Genomic DNA, 14,486 nt, shown 5'->3' with positions numbered 1-14,486 from the left:
GTAATGTGTAGATGTCGCCTTGGACTCAGGGCCTTTTTCACAGAAGAAATTTAAACATGTCACATTAGGAAAAGCACAGGGGTAATTTTAGATCAAACTAATTATGGCTGAATACCATTTAGCTGCTTCCAGTTTGAGAGTCCTGGTGTTATTCATGCTGGTTCGCGGTCATGACTGACAAAATATGACAACAACACTTAAACCTTGTCTCTAAAGTTTTAAGATCGTGAACAATACTAAATGGTATAATGGTACATTATAAAAGAAGAAAAAAATGTAAAAAGAAATCACAGAATTATAATCCACACAACAACAGGCCCAGTTCAATGCTTCATCGTGGACATATTGGAGCTACGAAGCAGTACAGCACATGTGAGTCCGCCTGTCAAGAACACAGTGACTGATATCTCAGCAATGCAGCTGTCAACATGTGATTTTTATTTTCACAGTCTGTGTTCTGTTTTGTGATATAAGTTAACGTTATTCAGTGTGATGTGATCAGGCTGTTCTCAGAGAGCCGCCAGCTCAGACATGAGAACGACATCTTCAATCAACTGATTATTCACTGATTTGTCTCCTGTGAAACTACCCTGCAATCTTATACACGTCTTTACCTCAGCCATGTACAGGACATTTAGTCATTCTTAATTTTGTAAAAAGAAAAAAAAGTGGAAAAGCAACAATTGGATTATCCAATTAAACAATATTAAAAACTTCTTGTTGTGGCCACATCAAAAAGGCTGCAGACAGGCCAGACTGTCCAATGACTTAATGTAGGTCAGACAGTCAACATGTAAGAAAAAAACAATTTGACCTAAATGTGTCTCCTACACAGATGTACATAAACACAGTTTCCAAGGTAACCTGAGAGATTTCTCTGCCTCCTTTGCAGCAGAGGACGACTGCTGCTAACCTGACCTGTCAGGAGACTATTTTCACACCAGTGACACATCTGGACTCAGACTGTGAGACCTTTTGAGTTGCAGAGTGGAAAAAGTGATCATCTCCAGGGCCTGACGCCACACTCAGATAAAAATTAGGTAAATGAAAATGATGCTGTACAGAATTCAATGAAATGCTCATCTCATATTCTGCGATGTTCTTGATTATAAATGTATCTTTGGGAGAGACTAAAAAAGTTTGTTTAACTACAATACCCCACATCGTTCAACGAGAATGTGACGAGCCTGAAATGAAACCAGTGTGGACAAAGCTTCTGGGGTTGAGGGAGCTTTTTTCTGACTAAATAGTGTAAAACCAGTGAGAAACGATCTCCACTCCCCTCTCAGCTACCCACATGCTTGTGGGAAATGTGTTTTTTACTGAATTCTCTGGAGTGTAACCTCAGCATCGCAGCAACCAACACTCCCCCCTCAGGCTGAGGCTGGGAGAGTTGAGCACTCAAGGTTGTGTGCATCTCTGACGGTGCGAGTGAGTGGGCTGAGTCGAGGCGAGAGACTGAGAAAATGTTTCTATGGTGACTGAGATCATCCATTCGGGCGTTTCCTGTGGAAGAGTGACTGAAAACTTCTGCAAACAGCATGCTGGCACTGCTGCATGTGACGGCGATGCTGGAGATCAGTCTTTGAACTACTTTTTGGGTAATGACCATGTGTCTCTATCAACAAGTATCCAAAACTGAGTGCTTGTTCAGACTCTCTGTCTTAATGACTTATTCTTACTTTTATTTATCATTCTTCTTAATCAGATATTTACTGATTTAAACAATCATTTTGCTCACTTTAGTCCTTTTTGATTGGCAGCTCTGTGAAGAAAACAGTGCCACATTTAGACATTTGGCTTTAAAAAAGTGTAATCTTATTATATAAAAAAAGGTATTAAAAACGTTTTTTTCCACCTCCAGGTGATTTATCAAAAATGTTTTAGTATCAGAAGTTCTGGTATTGTATTTGACCAGTTATTGTAAATAGGGCTGCAAACGGCAATTTATTTTATTTGCAGATTATTCTTTGCATAATCATTTAATCATTAGGTCTATAAAATGATTTTTTTTAAATGTCCATCATAATTTCATAAAGCCTAAGGTGATGATTTTAAATTGTTGATTGGTTGACTGGATTGATTATCTAAAGTTTTGTGATTCATTTTCTGTCTTATCATTTCACCTGTGATTGTGAAACTGTGGCAGAGATTAAGTGTCTCTTGCTGTAATTGAGTGAAAGTGAAATCAATAACAAACAACTCCGCCTGATACCCACATTACAAATAATCCTTTGTCAGAATTTTACTGTGAATAAACAGAATATGAGAAAGATAAGTCAACTCTAGAGCTGCAATGATTATTTTATCAACAGAAAATTGCTTGCCAACAGTATTGTTGATGATGTTAGTCTTCGTTTTCCTTAAGACAAAAATATCAGAATTTCCTGATTGTTGCTGCATTTTTAGATTTTCTGTGACAGTAAACTGATCGTCTTTGGGTTGTGGACTCGTGATTGAGACAAATGAAAACATTTAAGGATGTTGGGGCTTTGAGGAACAGTGATTTACCATTTTCTGACATTTTATAGACCAAACGACTAACCAATCGATTAATCAAGAAAATAATCAACAAATTAATCAATGCTGAAAATATTTATTGTTAGTTGCAGCCCAAATCGACTCATCAATTAGTCAACTGACAGAAAATGAATCAAAAAATATTTTATTGTTACTGTTTTCATGTCTGTAAACTTCAAGCAAAAGTGAACCAAACACTGACCAGTTACAGCTTCTTGAATGAGTTTTTTTTTCTTGAATTTTCTGCTTTTGTCTGTTTTACATTAAATGAATATAGTTTTTAAATGTTGGCTAAGCAATTTGAAGATGTTACTTTCATGCTAAAAAGACTGTAAATGTGGCAGATATCCACTTCAAATGTCTAAGTCAGACAGCTGAAGCCTCATGTAAGCTCCACATCAACTTTGAAATGACTGTGTGGACACATCACTTACACTGAAAACACATTTGAAGGGACTCTTAATGGTTGGTATGAACAGGAGGAATGATGGCTCTGGAGCAACCCACGCTGTTGGTTTTCATTTCTTTTATTGAGTCTCTCTTTCTTATATGTATGGATGTATGTATAAATACATACACATCCTATGCATATGTATATATTTCTTTATTCACTCCTTAAAATTCTACAAAATGTTATTTATCTCTTGAGTTTCCTCACTTTCTTATTCGACTGTTGTTTGAAGACAGACATGAAAAATGGTGAACCTGTCCTTTAAAAATCACAGTTTTGTTCTATCTTTGCTCTCTTTTTCAACTACATCGCGTCACTACATTCAAATATTATTGATTTGCATATTTTGAGCCATCCTTCATGCTGTGATGACCTTGATTTCAGTCATATGAAACGCATCTTTCTGCTCACTAAACACAAACAAGCACATTTTGACACTTGAAGTTATAGCAAATACATGTGTGTGTGAGTGCTCAGCTCGTTAAAATTGATTATTAGTTGTTTTATGACTCAGACTGTTCAGACTGCGTGTTGCTGCTCTGAATGAAGCACAAAAAAAACAGAACTTACTGCTTTACTTCCTGGTCTTTACTCCCGCGTTATGCTCGCTCATGTAAAACCATTAGTGCATGTTGTAAATGTCATATTAAGCCTTTAAATGAGCTGTAAACGACCTGCTCTCCTGCCTCACGACTCCTCCAAGTGCGCAGACATCTTTGATTTGAAGTCAACTTTATAGACACGCTCGCGCGTTGACAATGACGTAACGTTAGGTCTTGTCCTGCTGATCATGTGAAAACATAAACACCCCTGGCGTTGTACATCTGTTTGTTTCCCTATTTTCGTATTACTACTGCTGTTTCAAAAAATACTGTTTCTGTAAATGATGCTTATTGAACCAATAAAGCTTTGTAAGAAAAAAAAAAGTTAAAACATAAACATAAGAATAAAAAGCATCTGATCATGTAGTTTTCATTACAGACACGTGCATAATATTAATACAACCAATAAACCAAAACCAGGTCCTAATGAGGCATAGCATAATTTCTGAAGTAGTGGTTAAGGTTTGGGTTTAGCTGTCTACAATGAATAGAAGTCAATGCAATGTCCTTAGTCAATGTTTTAATCCCTAAATTATTATTCCCAATAAATCTGCCCCCATTTTCAAAAGGAAACTGATTTTCCTTTTTGTTCATTGTCAAGAACTTCTGCTTTATTAGTAGTAATTGTGTTTAACTTCCTAATATTTTAATAATCCGTAATAAAGCGGGTATAGGCTGTGACAAACTGGCTTTAATATGGCAAATAAATGATATATTAATGATTTTAAAAATCTGCTATAAACAATAAGAACAACATTTGGGCTTTGGGTTGGGAGAAATCATTTTCTTTCATGTTTGCCATTTTAATAACAATGCAGTTATTAATATTTATAATGCATTGGAAAATAATCATGGATATTTTACTTTTTAATAAATCACCAAAGCCATAATTATAAATTGCTAATTCATAGATTTTGGTGGTCAGGAGGTCCAATATTTTTCCTGAGGAACTAAGCAGATGTAACAACACATTGTTTTAATTTATTTCTCATTAATAACCTTTAAAGCATCAGTGTTACACACAACAAGCTTTAGCTAATACTCTCACAAATGCTTCTTGTACAAAATAATGTGTATATGACATTTAAAGTTATTGCAGTATATAAAGCTTTAGTTTGGGTAAATAACCCAACAGTAAAATAAAAAAATAACAACCCCTAGCCTTAAGTGATTTTCTTCATAACATTAACAATGTATCATTTTGTTATATTGACCAAACTGGGTAAAATTTGAATCCAATGACTTTTAGCATGCATGACATGTTTACTGTTTTATTTCAAAGTCTTGAAACAGCTTCCTTGATTAAACCTCTTGGTTGTTTTTCTTTTATCTTCTGGAGTCTTAAATCATAATCCCGCAAAAAGAGATGAAACATTTCAGCCATAAAATATCTCTGAAATCATTTCTACAACCAACAGAACTACAGGTATCCTCTGGAGAGCTTTCATTATGCGTGATTTCAGAGACAAGCACAATGTCTTTGATGCCAACTTCCAGCGTAAAGTGATTGCTGACTGAGTGAGCACTTCAACTCACTCTCATCTTCATCACAGAGCAGAGCAGCACTGAGGAGGATGAGGAGGAGGAGGAGGCAGTGTCTCATCAGAGCCTCTTTTTCTACGAGCTCTCCCCGTGGCTCTCACCTTTGATCTGACGCTCAGACAGAGGCGGTGAAGGAGAGAAGAAGTCAGAGAAAAGGGATGGGTGGGGTATCATTAGCAGGAGACAGAGAGAGTTCCTCAATCTGACGTCAGTGAGCTAAACCTGGGGCTCTGCTCCGGCCTGCCATCGTATATCAGAGTTAAATGGGCGCCTCCGCCCAGGGCAAAACAGGATGTGGCTGAAGACGAGGAATGAGAGAGGGAAATGGCTTTTTGACACAGTTGAGACACTTACTCTTCGTCTGTCAGCAGACAGATACAGCAGGAGGCTTTCTGATGAATGAATCTGATACTATTACTGATACTATTATACTATACTGGACTGCAGGTAGTTGTTGACATTTTTAATTCCTGTAGAAGAAATAGTGAACATTTTTCATTAATTCTTCAAACCTTAGCTAATCCGTGTCATTACAGCTGTGTAGGTGTGGTTTGATCAGACTCAAATGAAAGCAGCCTGAAAAGACAAGCAAACAATCCCATAACTGTCCTCAGATTTTGATTAAAATATTGTTCAATCCTGATTGGTCTGATCGATTTGTCACTTGTTATACCGGCTGACTCTCCACCTCTCAAATCAAATTGAGATAATAAATGTTACTCAGGGCCATTAAGTGACAATTTTATGAGCACAAAAACAAAAATTCTCTCCTTGTCAAATGTTGTGAGGCCTGTACTCTGTGAAATGTGGCTACTCAAGGTCAATACATTAAAAATAATAGTCCTCTAACAACATGACATATCAGGAAAAATGATAGGTATAACAGGAGCAGATGGAGGCCTGATGTCCTCGGGGAACGTCTGGGTGAGCAAAGCCAGTTTATTGCTGGGAGTCTAGGGAGAGACAACACTATGAAATAAAACATGGACTTCTGTGAAAGTCTAATCCTCTTTCCAGATGCCAGCTTTGTCTCACAGTTCCACTTCTTATATTTTATTTTAATTAACAGCACACAAAAAAGCAGCATGGCACCATTCCTCAATTTAATGGCATATTCTTTTAATCAGTTATTTTTAGTTGCATTACGTTGTGCATTTCTTTGGATTGCCACATTGCTTTGGAGTCTCAGGTACAAGCATGCCGTCTGTTGTTTTTCAAACAAATCCCTTTTGAAAGCAACCAATCATCCTCCTCTTCCACCCACATCCACCTCCCCGTTCCCACCATGACAAACAGCCCACGGTAATCACCCCCTCTCTCCCTGTGTCGGAAGACGATTGCATTTCACTAGCTGAGAACAGGATGACAAACGACCACACGGCAAGCAGCTCTGTGTTAGGTATAAAGCAGATGAAGGGAGTAGGGGGGCTGACTTGTCTTCACCTGTCCAAGGTGACCTTTCGTGGACGGGGGTGTGATTCACAATCTGCCTCAATGAGAAGTGAACCGCTGCTGCTGTTGGTGGTGGAGACACAGAGAAGTAATCTCACACCATCTCAGCTCCCACAGACCGGCGAGGAGCAGGCTGATAGGTCTCTGCACGCCTCTGACCGCTGTTCAGAGAGCCTGATAAGTGTGATGTCATTTCCAGGGCCTATTTCACGTTGACAGACCTATGTGTCCTTCACTTATCTGTTCTCGTGGAAGACAACGGCCCCAGAGAGAAACATGGTGGTACAGAAGAGATGAAGGAGCTGAAGGAAGATCTTAAAGAATCTATGAGGAATATGGCAGCACCAATATACTGTACTGATCTTTCTCAAACAAATGACTTTCACTCATCTGGGATGAAAGACGCAGATTCTGAAACAGTGAGACTGTTCTACAAAACTACATAAATGTTAGGTCTTCTCTCTGATTCCCAATCCACACTGCCTGATTTCAGAGCAGCTCCTTGGCAATTAATTGTTACTAATTAGTGTACAACTCCTCAGTCCTGCAGATGCCTCCACAGTCTCCTGAAGCCGGCTGTAAGCAGAGCTCAGGCAGAACTTGATTAAGATACCAATACACTGACTTTTAAATTGTCCTCTCGTTATTTCCTCCAGTAAAACAATTAATTTCTCCTTGTATTCATGAGCATTTTAATTACTCTTAGCAAAAGGTTAACAGTGAACGGGAGAATGAGCGAAATATATCAAATCATATGATGACAACGGAATATATATAGTATAATGTTACTGTTCTGTGAAAGCCATGTATCTCCAAAAAGTCTGTTTCATTAGTTAGAAAAACCTCCCCGTGTATAACTAGTCTTAAATTCAGCTTCACTGTGCACAATTTTGTAAGCTTAGAGTTTCACACTAAAAGGCTGTTCATCTATTCATCTACTGAAAATGGAAAGTTTCTCGGTGCTCAGCAAAAAATTGAGTTTAAGGCGTGTACATATGAGCATGATTTGGGACATCACAATTAGTTTGGGAGCCAATCGTGGTTACACAAATGTGATGTGGAAATTTGCACAAACACTGAGAATGAACAGACAAGCAGGAGTCATGTTGTATCCAACAGTGTAATTTCTGAAATGAGGAGATGGCATTTTAAGAATTTCTAGGTATTGAAAGTTTTTTTTTAATAGAAAATATATCTGGAGGGGATCTATAAGATGTACAAGACTTTTGTCAACCCATAAAAGAAACAATTTCACATCCTTCAGTTTTTCTGAAAAATGGACCAACTTTGGAGATACATGTTTTTACTGTGTACACTACGTGAAGTATTTGCATAAAGTCACTAGATATATTCACTTGAATGCCGTACTTAAGCACAATTTCGATGTACTTAGTACCTTACTTGAGTTTTTCAGTATGTGCTATTCCTTGTGTTTCTATGCCAGCACATTTATTTGATATCGTTACTTTGCAATTTAAGTTTTCATCCAAATAGCTTATACAATGTGGTGCATTGTAATAGATTAAACTACTCAGCAGGATATACGTTCACATGAATACATCAGTATAGATAGTCCAATGATACTATGCTGTGTACAACAATGTAGCTCTCTGTAAGATGACTTGTACTTTAAATACTTCTAGGTACATTTTGTAGATATTATTTCTGTAATAATTGCTTTAATATAATCATTTTAGTTCACAATTCTTTATTGTAAAGTTGCTACTTTTACATAAGTAAAAAATCTGAAAAACTTCTTCCACCACTCTTAAAAAGCAATATGTCAAGCGCGCAGGTGGTCAAGTGGTTAAGAGCATATGCCACGTATGTAGCGGACCCCGGTTCAAGTACCGGCTGGCGGACCTTTGCTGTATATCACACCCTCCTCTCTCCCATAATTTCCTGTCTCTCTACTGTCAATAAAGGTGTCTATACCAGAAAGAAATCTTTAAAAAAAAAGAAGTAATCTGTGATTTGGTCTTATGGCAGGTGTGGATGAACCCTTTTCCAGGAAGTTACAGTGTATTTAGCTTTATGAAAATAAGAATTTATCACACCCTGTTACCCCATTACCTCATGATCACTCTGTGCACTGAGTGGATTTTGAGGTTTGTCTCCAGCTCTTTGCAGGCTGCATGTTTTAATGCTGTCTGAGCAGTTTGTCTTTGACTCATATTGTTTCTCTAGATTTGACATGAGAGAAGAAACTCTCTTCTCCTCTGTCAGACTGAACGACTGTTCTTCAGACTGAACCTGAACTCAACATTGTTATGAATATTTGTGGCTGTTCTGATCTGAAATGATATAACATTAATGATACTAATAATGATGATGATGATGCTTTTAGTTTTATTTAATATTATTATCAACTAACCAGATTGCATATTTCCTCATCAGTTGTCACCACTGCTGCTCTGCTTCTAGGGAAACCGCCGTTTTGTTGCCGTGGTGATGAATCCTGGCAGTGATTGGTGGTATGACAGGACTTCTGGAGAGAAACAGGGGATTCACCGTGCAGGCTCAGATGTAAAAGAGGAGCTTGAACGTTGCGGATATGAAGATGCACGCATTCAACCCTCAACTTCTAATTAAGTCAGCTGTCTGGCGAGGCAGTGGGTCAGACTAATGGTGTCTGATCCAGCACAGAGTTGATGAAGGCCAGCCAGAAGCCACTAACAGTTCCTCTTTTGGGTTTCCTGCAGAAAGAGCCACATTTTGAGACAATGAATCTTTTATACATTCTCCATTGGCACAAGAGACTTTTATCTTAGTCCCATTTGCATTTTTTGTCACCAAAGCAATTTACATTTTTATAGCATAATTAATGAACAAGACAGTAATTTACATTTCCTCGCTCTGTTCACCATTACATTGTCTGGAGCATATCTGATGCGAAGGGACCAGCATTTGGAAACGTGTGGGAGTGCTTGCGCACACCAGAGAGATGTCTGAGTGTGACGAAAGAGACCTAAACAACCAAATGATTGTTTTTAAGCAAAAAAAAAAAGAAAGCTGGAGCAGAGTACACGGTCATAATTAAAAGGAGGACAAGAGGATGAGGGCTTTCAGGTGCAAATTGAGACCAAGGTGTCTTTCACTTGAGCTGGCCCTCACATCAAATAGATGGAGGCAGGCCCTCTAGAGCAAATTATAGCATTTAAACAGCACAGACGAAAAACAATTAATACAAGTGCCATTTATGTTTCCTAGCTGGCAGAGATGAAAGAGAATAATCCATATTTGCCTTTCGTCAAAGATCCAGGTCTGTCAATAGCTAATTATCTTTTCTGATACAGTATATACATTTTTATGATAAGTGTATGGGCAAAAAGCATAATTATTTCTTCATTACAAGCCCTTTCAAGGATGCCTCAGATGTACTGACAGTTAAGTGGCTGACCAAATTGGTTGATGTATTTTTTATGATGAAGGCTGTTATTTGACTTTTTGAAGCAAGTCTGTGCTTTCTTCTATTGGATTGTATCATGTTGTCAAGTGTGGCGGATACTTTGAGGTTAAAAGTTTATCCTGTAGAAAGTTTTCAAAGGATGCTTTTGCTTATATGTAAGGAAAAAGTCAAGAAAATATCAACTCTGACATCCTGAAGAACAAACAACCACATACTCATCACAGCCAGAGGAGCATTCAACATACCTGTAAATAGCTCAAATTATGATTGAATGAATATAACAACATTTTTAAAAGATGTTTATATGACACATGCAAAAAAAAAATGTTCTGATACCGTGTACAGTCTGGGCCTCTGAGTCATTTTTCAGTCACCAGTGTTATTGCGTAAATGTAATTTTTTAGTTGACATGGGTGACTCTGAGCTCAGGGAGATTTGAGCCAAAGCCGGATCACGGTGACCGCAGCTTCGAAACCCTCCTTGCCAAAATGGACCAGGTGTTCAACCAATGGCACTAATATTTAAACTTTTATTAGAACTCCACAGGATTGAGATTAACTGCAGCTGTGTCCTCAGCCGTAATTGTAATCAGATTTGCTGTTTGTGATAAAAGTGCTGTATCCAAAACACAAAGAGGGGTTGGGGGCAGTTACAGCAGCAGCCAGGTGATATACAGTGTGTACAAAACCACTGCTGCAGCATTCCAGTCACAGAGCAGGTGAACAAACCAGCTTCAGATTCTGGGCTGTAGAGTTTTCCTCTCAGAGATGCTTTCATATGTATCTGATAGAAATTTACAATGAAAATGTTCACAAAATGTATGTTTTTTATAAATTCCACATGCTGATTTTGGTATTAAAGCTACTGCAAACAAACTAGAGTCTTTAAAATGTGTATGTCGCCCAACAAATTAATGAAAATGTAAAGTGAGAGAATAGAAATCAGTGGCAGTGCCTTTGTATTCTTGCTTTCTGTTGGACTATCTGTGACAAGTTGACACACACTGAGACCCTTATTAGTGATGAATGAGTCATTTATGGATTGACAATTACATAAATTTAACTCTCCGAATTCATCTCACGCCCTGGAGCTTTTTGTTTTGAACCTTGCGTGCACTGCATTTGCCGTTAAATATCACAGTCTATTCTGTTTATCTGTACCTGTGGTCATGTTGTAACTATAGTAACGATAGCCATGTAGCCAATTGCTTTCATGACTGATCTGATGTTTTTTCTGCCACTAAAATTGCCATCATGCTTCTAAAACATCACATTTAGAAGTGTGTTCAACTGTGAGTTACTTTCAAAAATATTTTTCCATCTCTTTCCTCATATGCAGAGATGTAACACCCACTGAGGCCACTGATGTCAAGACTCAGGATAACTGAGAGTTTTTTTGAATCGGTATCGAAATTGAAAATTTGTCATGTCTGTCTGATTTTCAGCCAAATAAATCAATAAAAACATAAAAGTACACTATTTCCCCACCTGAATTTTATAGTGTAGTTTTTAAGCAAAATGCATTTACCACAAATTTCGTCTTTTTCACTTAATTACATTTATCTGCTTCAGTTTCAGGGTCCCTGTATTTTTCAGGCTGGCTCACTGTCATGCTGTCACTGACCCTGTTTACACTTTGGATAAAATGTGTCTCACATGATTGGATCACAAATGGACAGTGCTAAATACAAGTGTAAATGTCCACCATGTATTGTGTGATACATTGTGCCATGGTGGTTTGGGATGCATTATTATGGATCCCACTGCTTTTCTACTCAGCCTCTGTTTGGCTTACCCTGATATTGTTACCGTAACCCTAGCCATTCTTAACCAACGCAACCAGCAAAGGCAACGAGAACTAGTCAATCAGAGGCACAATAAACGCTAAAGCATCCTGATGCAGTTCCAACAAGCACATAACAGGAAAATACATCATCAATGCAGGATGTAGTGGTTGTTGTGTTGACAGTGCGCTCAAAAACATGAGTGAAGTTGAAACATTCTTAGTTTCTTAGCTAGTGCAAAACAAATCTGGTGCTTGTCTGGCGGCAGAGTGACTTAATAACGCTGCACGATGCCCTTTGACCTTCTAGCGGGACTGACATAGGAAGTAATGACATTTTAAATGCACTTATAGCGCCTTCTCAGTTTCCTGACCACTCAAAGCACTTTTACACTACAAACTGCATTCATCCATAATCTAATGCACAGACATCAGTAATTTGGAGTGAGTTATCTTGACCAAGGACACTTCAACATGTGGGTTAGATGAGCTGGGGATTGAACCACTGACATTCAGATTAGTGGACGATTCACTCTACCTTCTGAGCCACAGGATCTTATTACGGCCTGCATGAAAAGGGGGAATTATTTCAGGATGAAAAACATGTCCTTTAAGTGACCATAGTAGAGAAACAAATAGGAAATGAGCAGGATCACTGAAGTGGCTTTGTCTCAAAGGAGCAGTTTGAGGGCTCAGTATGCTGCCACAGGCTGTTCTGTTGGTGTATTAGGCTACTTAAGATAAGATAAGATAAGATATTCATTTATTAGTCCCATGATGGGGAAATTTACGGTGTGTAATCCACACTCTTCTCTTATAGTAGAGAGAAAAACTGCAGCACTAATGGAGTTATCTGCTGATCAACAGATCAGGGCTGAAATTTTGCCTCGAGATCAGTAGTTGCATTTTTTAATCATGAATGTTTTGTTGTGTGATTGTCAGTGTGTGTATGTGTTGTGTGTGTGTGTGTGTGTGTGTGTGTGTGTGTGTGTGTGTGAGAGAGAGAGTGTGTTACTTGTTGAGTGGGTGGAGGTGTTGTGTTGAACCTCTGTCCCTGTGCACTAGAGGAGCCCCCCCCCCCCCCCCCCCCCCTCACTACCACCACTCCTCTGGTGCTAAGCGCTCACACACCTGAAGCGACAGAGAGGCAGTGGAGCTCAGAGCTGTGATGAAGGCAGCGCACAAAACTGCTTCTCCTGTGAAGCAATTGCAGGCTACATCTGGAGATCAAGTCATAAGGAAAATATCCAGAAGGAGGGGGGATGCGCACATGTGACAGACATTGGACGTTTCCATTTATACCAGTCGAGCAGGGATTTGAATCTCTCCATCGGGAGCTGCGTTTTTAAAAATCACGGGCTGACTGGCATTTTCAAACACTGCCTCGTCCGTCGCCTGCGGATCGTCACAGCACCATGCGAGCAGGAGAGACGCGCCCTGTGCCATGCTGAACAACTCTCCGACTCTCCTGCTGGCTCTCACCGCGGTGGCCGGACTTCTCCAGCGATGCCAAGGCTGGAGCGACGAAGACCTGCTCCTGCCACCCATCAACTCCTCCAACAGGTTCCTGGCCAACCTGGAGGTGGACGTGCGCTTCTCCAAGAGGTCTGTGGAGGAGAGCGAAGCCTCGTCCGATGCCTCCTCATCATCATCCTCCTCCTCCTCCCTGCAGTCGCTGTCCCAGTGCAACGTGAGCGTCCAGAGACTCCTGCCCACCTCGCTGGTGGCTCGATGGGACAGCAGCTTCGGGTTCCAGTGTGATGTGCTCATCTACACCACCAACAACCACGGAAGGGCTTTTTTCTCCGCGGCTTTCAACAGGGCTCTATCGCCCGTCGTCATCGAGCACCTTGGGGTCACCGGGGGTCAGCAGGAGTTGAGGCTGTGCGTGGGCTGCGGGCTGTCTCGGTACCGGAGGTTTGGCCAGGGACGGGCGCGGGGCCAGCAGAGCGGGGATCAGGTCACTTTCTGCTGCGTGGATTTCAGCCTCGATGAGCTGAAGGGGGACAAAAGTTGGAGGCTGAACAGGAAGCCGATCGAGTCAACACTTGTGGCTTGTTTCATGACTTTGGTGATCATTGTGTGGAGTGTTGCTGCTCTCATATGGCCAGTCCCGATCATTGCAGGATTTCTGCCCAATGGGATGGAGCAGAGGAGACCCAGATAACTGAAATAATCTTTATCACCTGGTAATTAGCCTGTGCTGCCTATACGATAATTGTAGCCATTCTACTGTTCACCTGGATGAATGGTGATGATGATGCGGAGCCTTGGATAACTTTTTTGATCAAATGCTTTAGTTTTGGGTGTTCTTTAACCCTTTATAGCCGGCCTCATTAGGACAACCAAGGTAATGTATGACGGATTATAATAGCCAATAGTTATCTATACTGGGACCAACACCAATGTGTTTTTGTAGGCCTTCCTATAGCCTGGGTTCTGTCAAACTGTGCACACCTTTCTCTTCAAACAGTGTTTGTAGCCTATAGTTTTTAATCTTTATAGAGAGTTTTTTGCCTTATCCCATGTGTAGGACTTTTTGCACTGGAAACTGAACTTTAAATTGTGATGTCTCATATTTAATCTACAGTAATGTTCATGGTAAATGTAAAAGTCTTTTCCCCCAAGTTCCCCCCCAACACATTCTTAAAAAATAGATGTTGTTTATGACTTACAAAGAGGCTTTCAATATTTATATTGTTAGATTTATAATGTCAGGTTCAATATA

General features: G+C 39.6%; 2 protein-coding genes across 2 annotated transcripts in view; one reads left to right on the top strand and one right to left on the bottom strand.

Annotated features, from left to right (window-relative positions):
* Positions 1-3,697, bottom strand: part of lars2 (leucyl-tRNA synthetase 2, mitochondrial) — a 29,541-nt gene extending 25,844 nt beyond the window's left edge. Inside the window, exon 1 of the mRNA XM_053327568.1 lies at positions 3,542-3,697. The gene's annotated coding sequence lies outside the window, so the exon portion shown is untranslated. The remainder of the gene's footprint in view (positions 1-3,541) is intronic.
* Positions 3,698-13,140: 9,443 nt separating this feature from the next.
* LOC128366807 (transmembrane protein 158) lies at positions 13,141-14,003 on the top strand. The gene has a single exon (XM_053327574.1). The coding sequence runs from the start codon at positions 13,203-13,205 to the stop codon at positions 13,923-13,925; it is 723 nt and encodes a 240-aa protein (XP_053183549.1). The 5' UTR covers positions 13,141-13,202; the 3' UTR covers positions 13,926-14,003.
* The last annotated feature ends 483 nt before the right edge of the window (positions 14,004-14,486 follow it).

This window comes from Scomber japonicus, chromosome 10, assembly GCF_027409825.1.
Source record: "Scomber japonicus isolate fScoJap1 chromosome 10, fScoJap1.pri, whole genome shotgun sequence".
NCBI lineage: Eukaryota > Metazoa > Chordata > Actinopteri > Scombriformes > Scombridae > Scomber > Scomber japonicus.
This window is presented reverse-complemented; position numbering and strand designations above follow the sequence as displayed.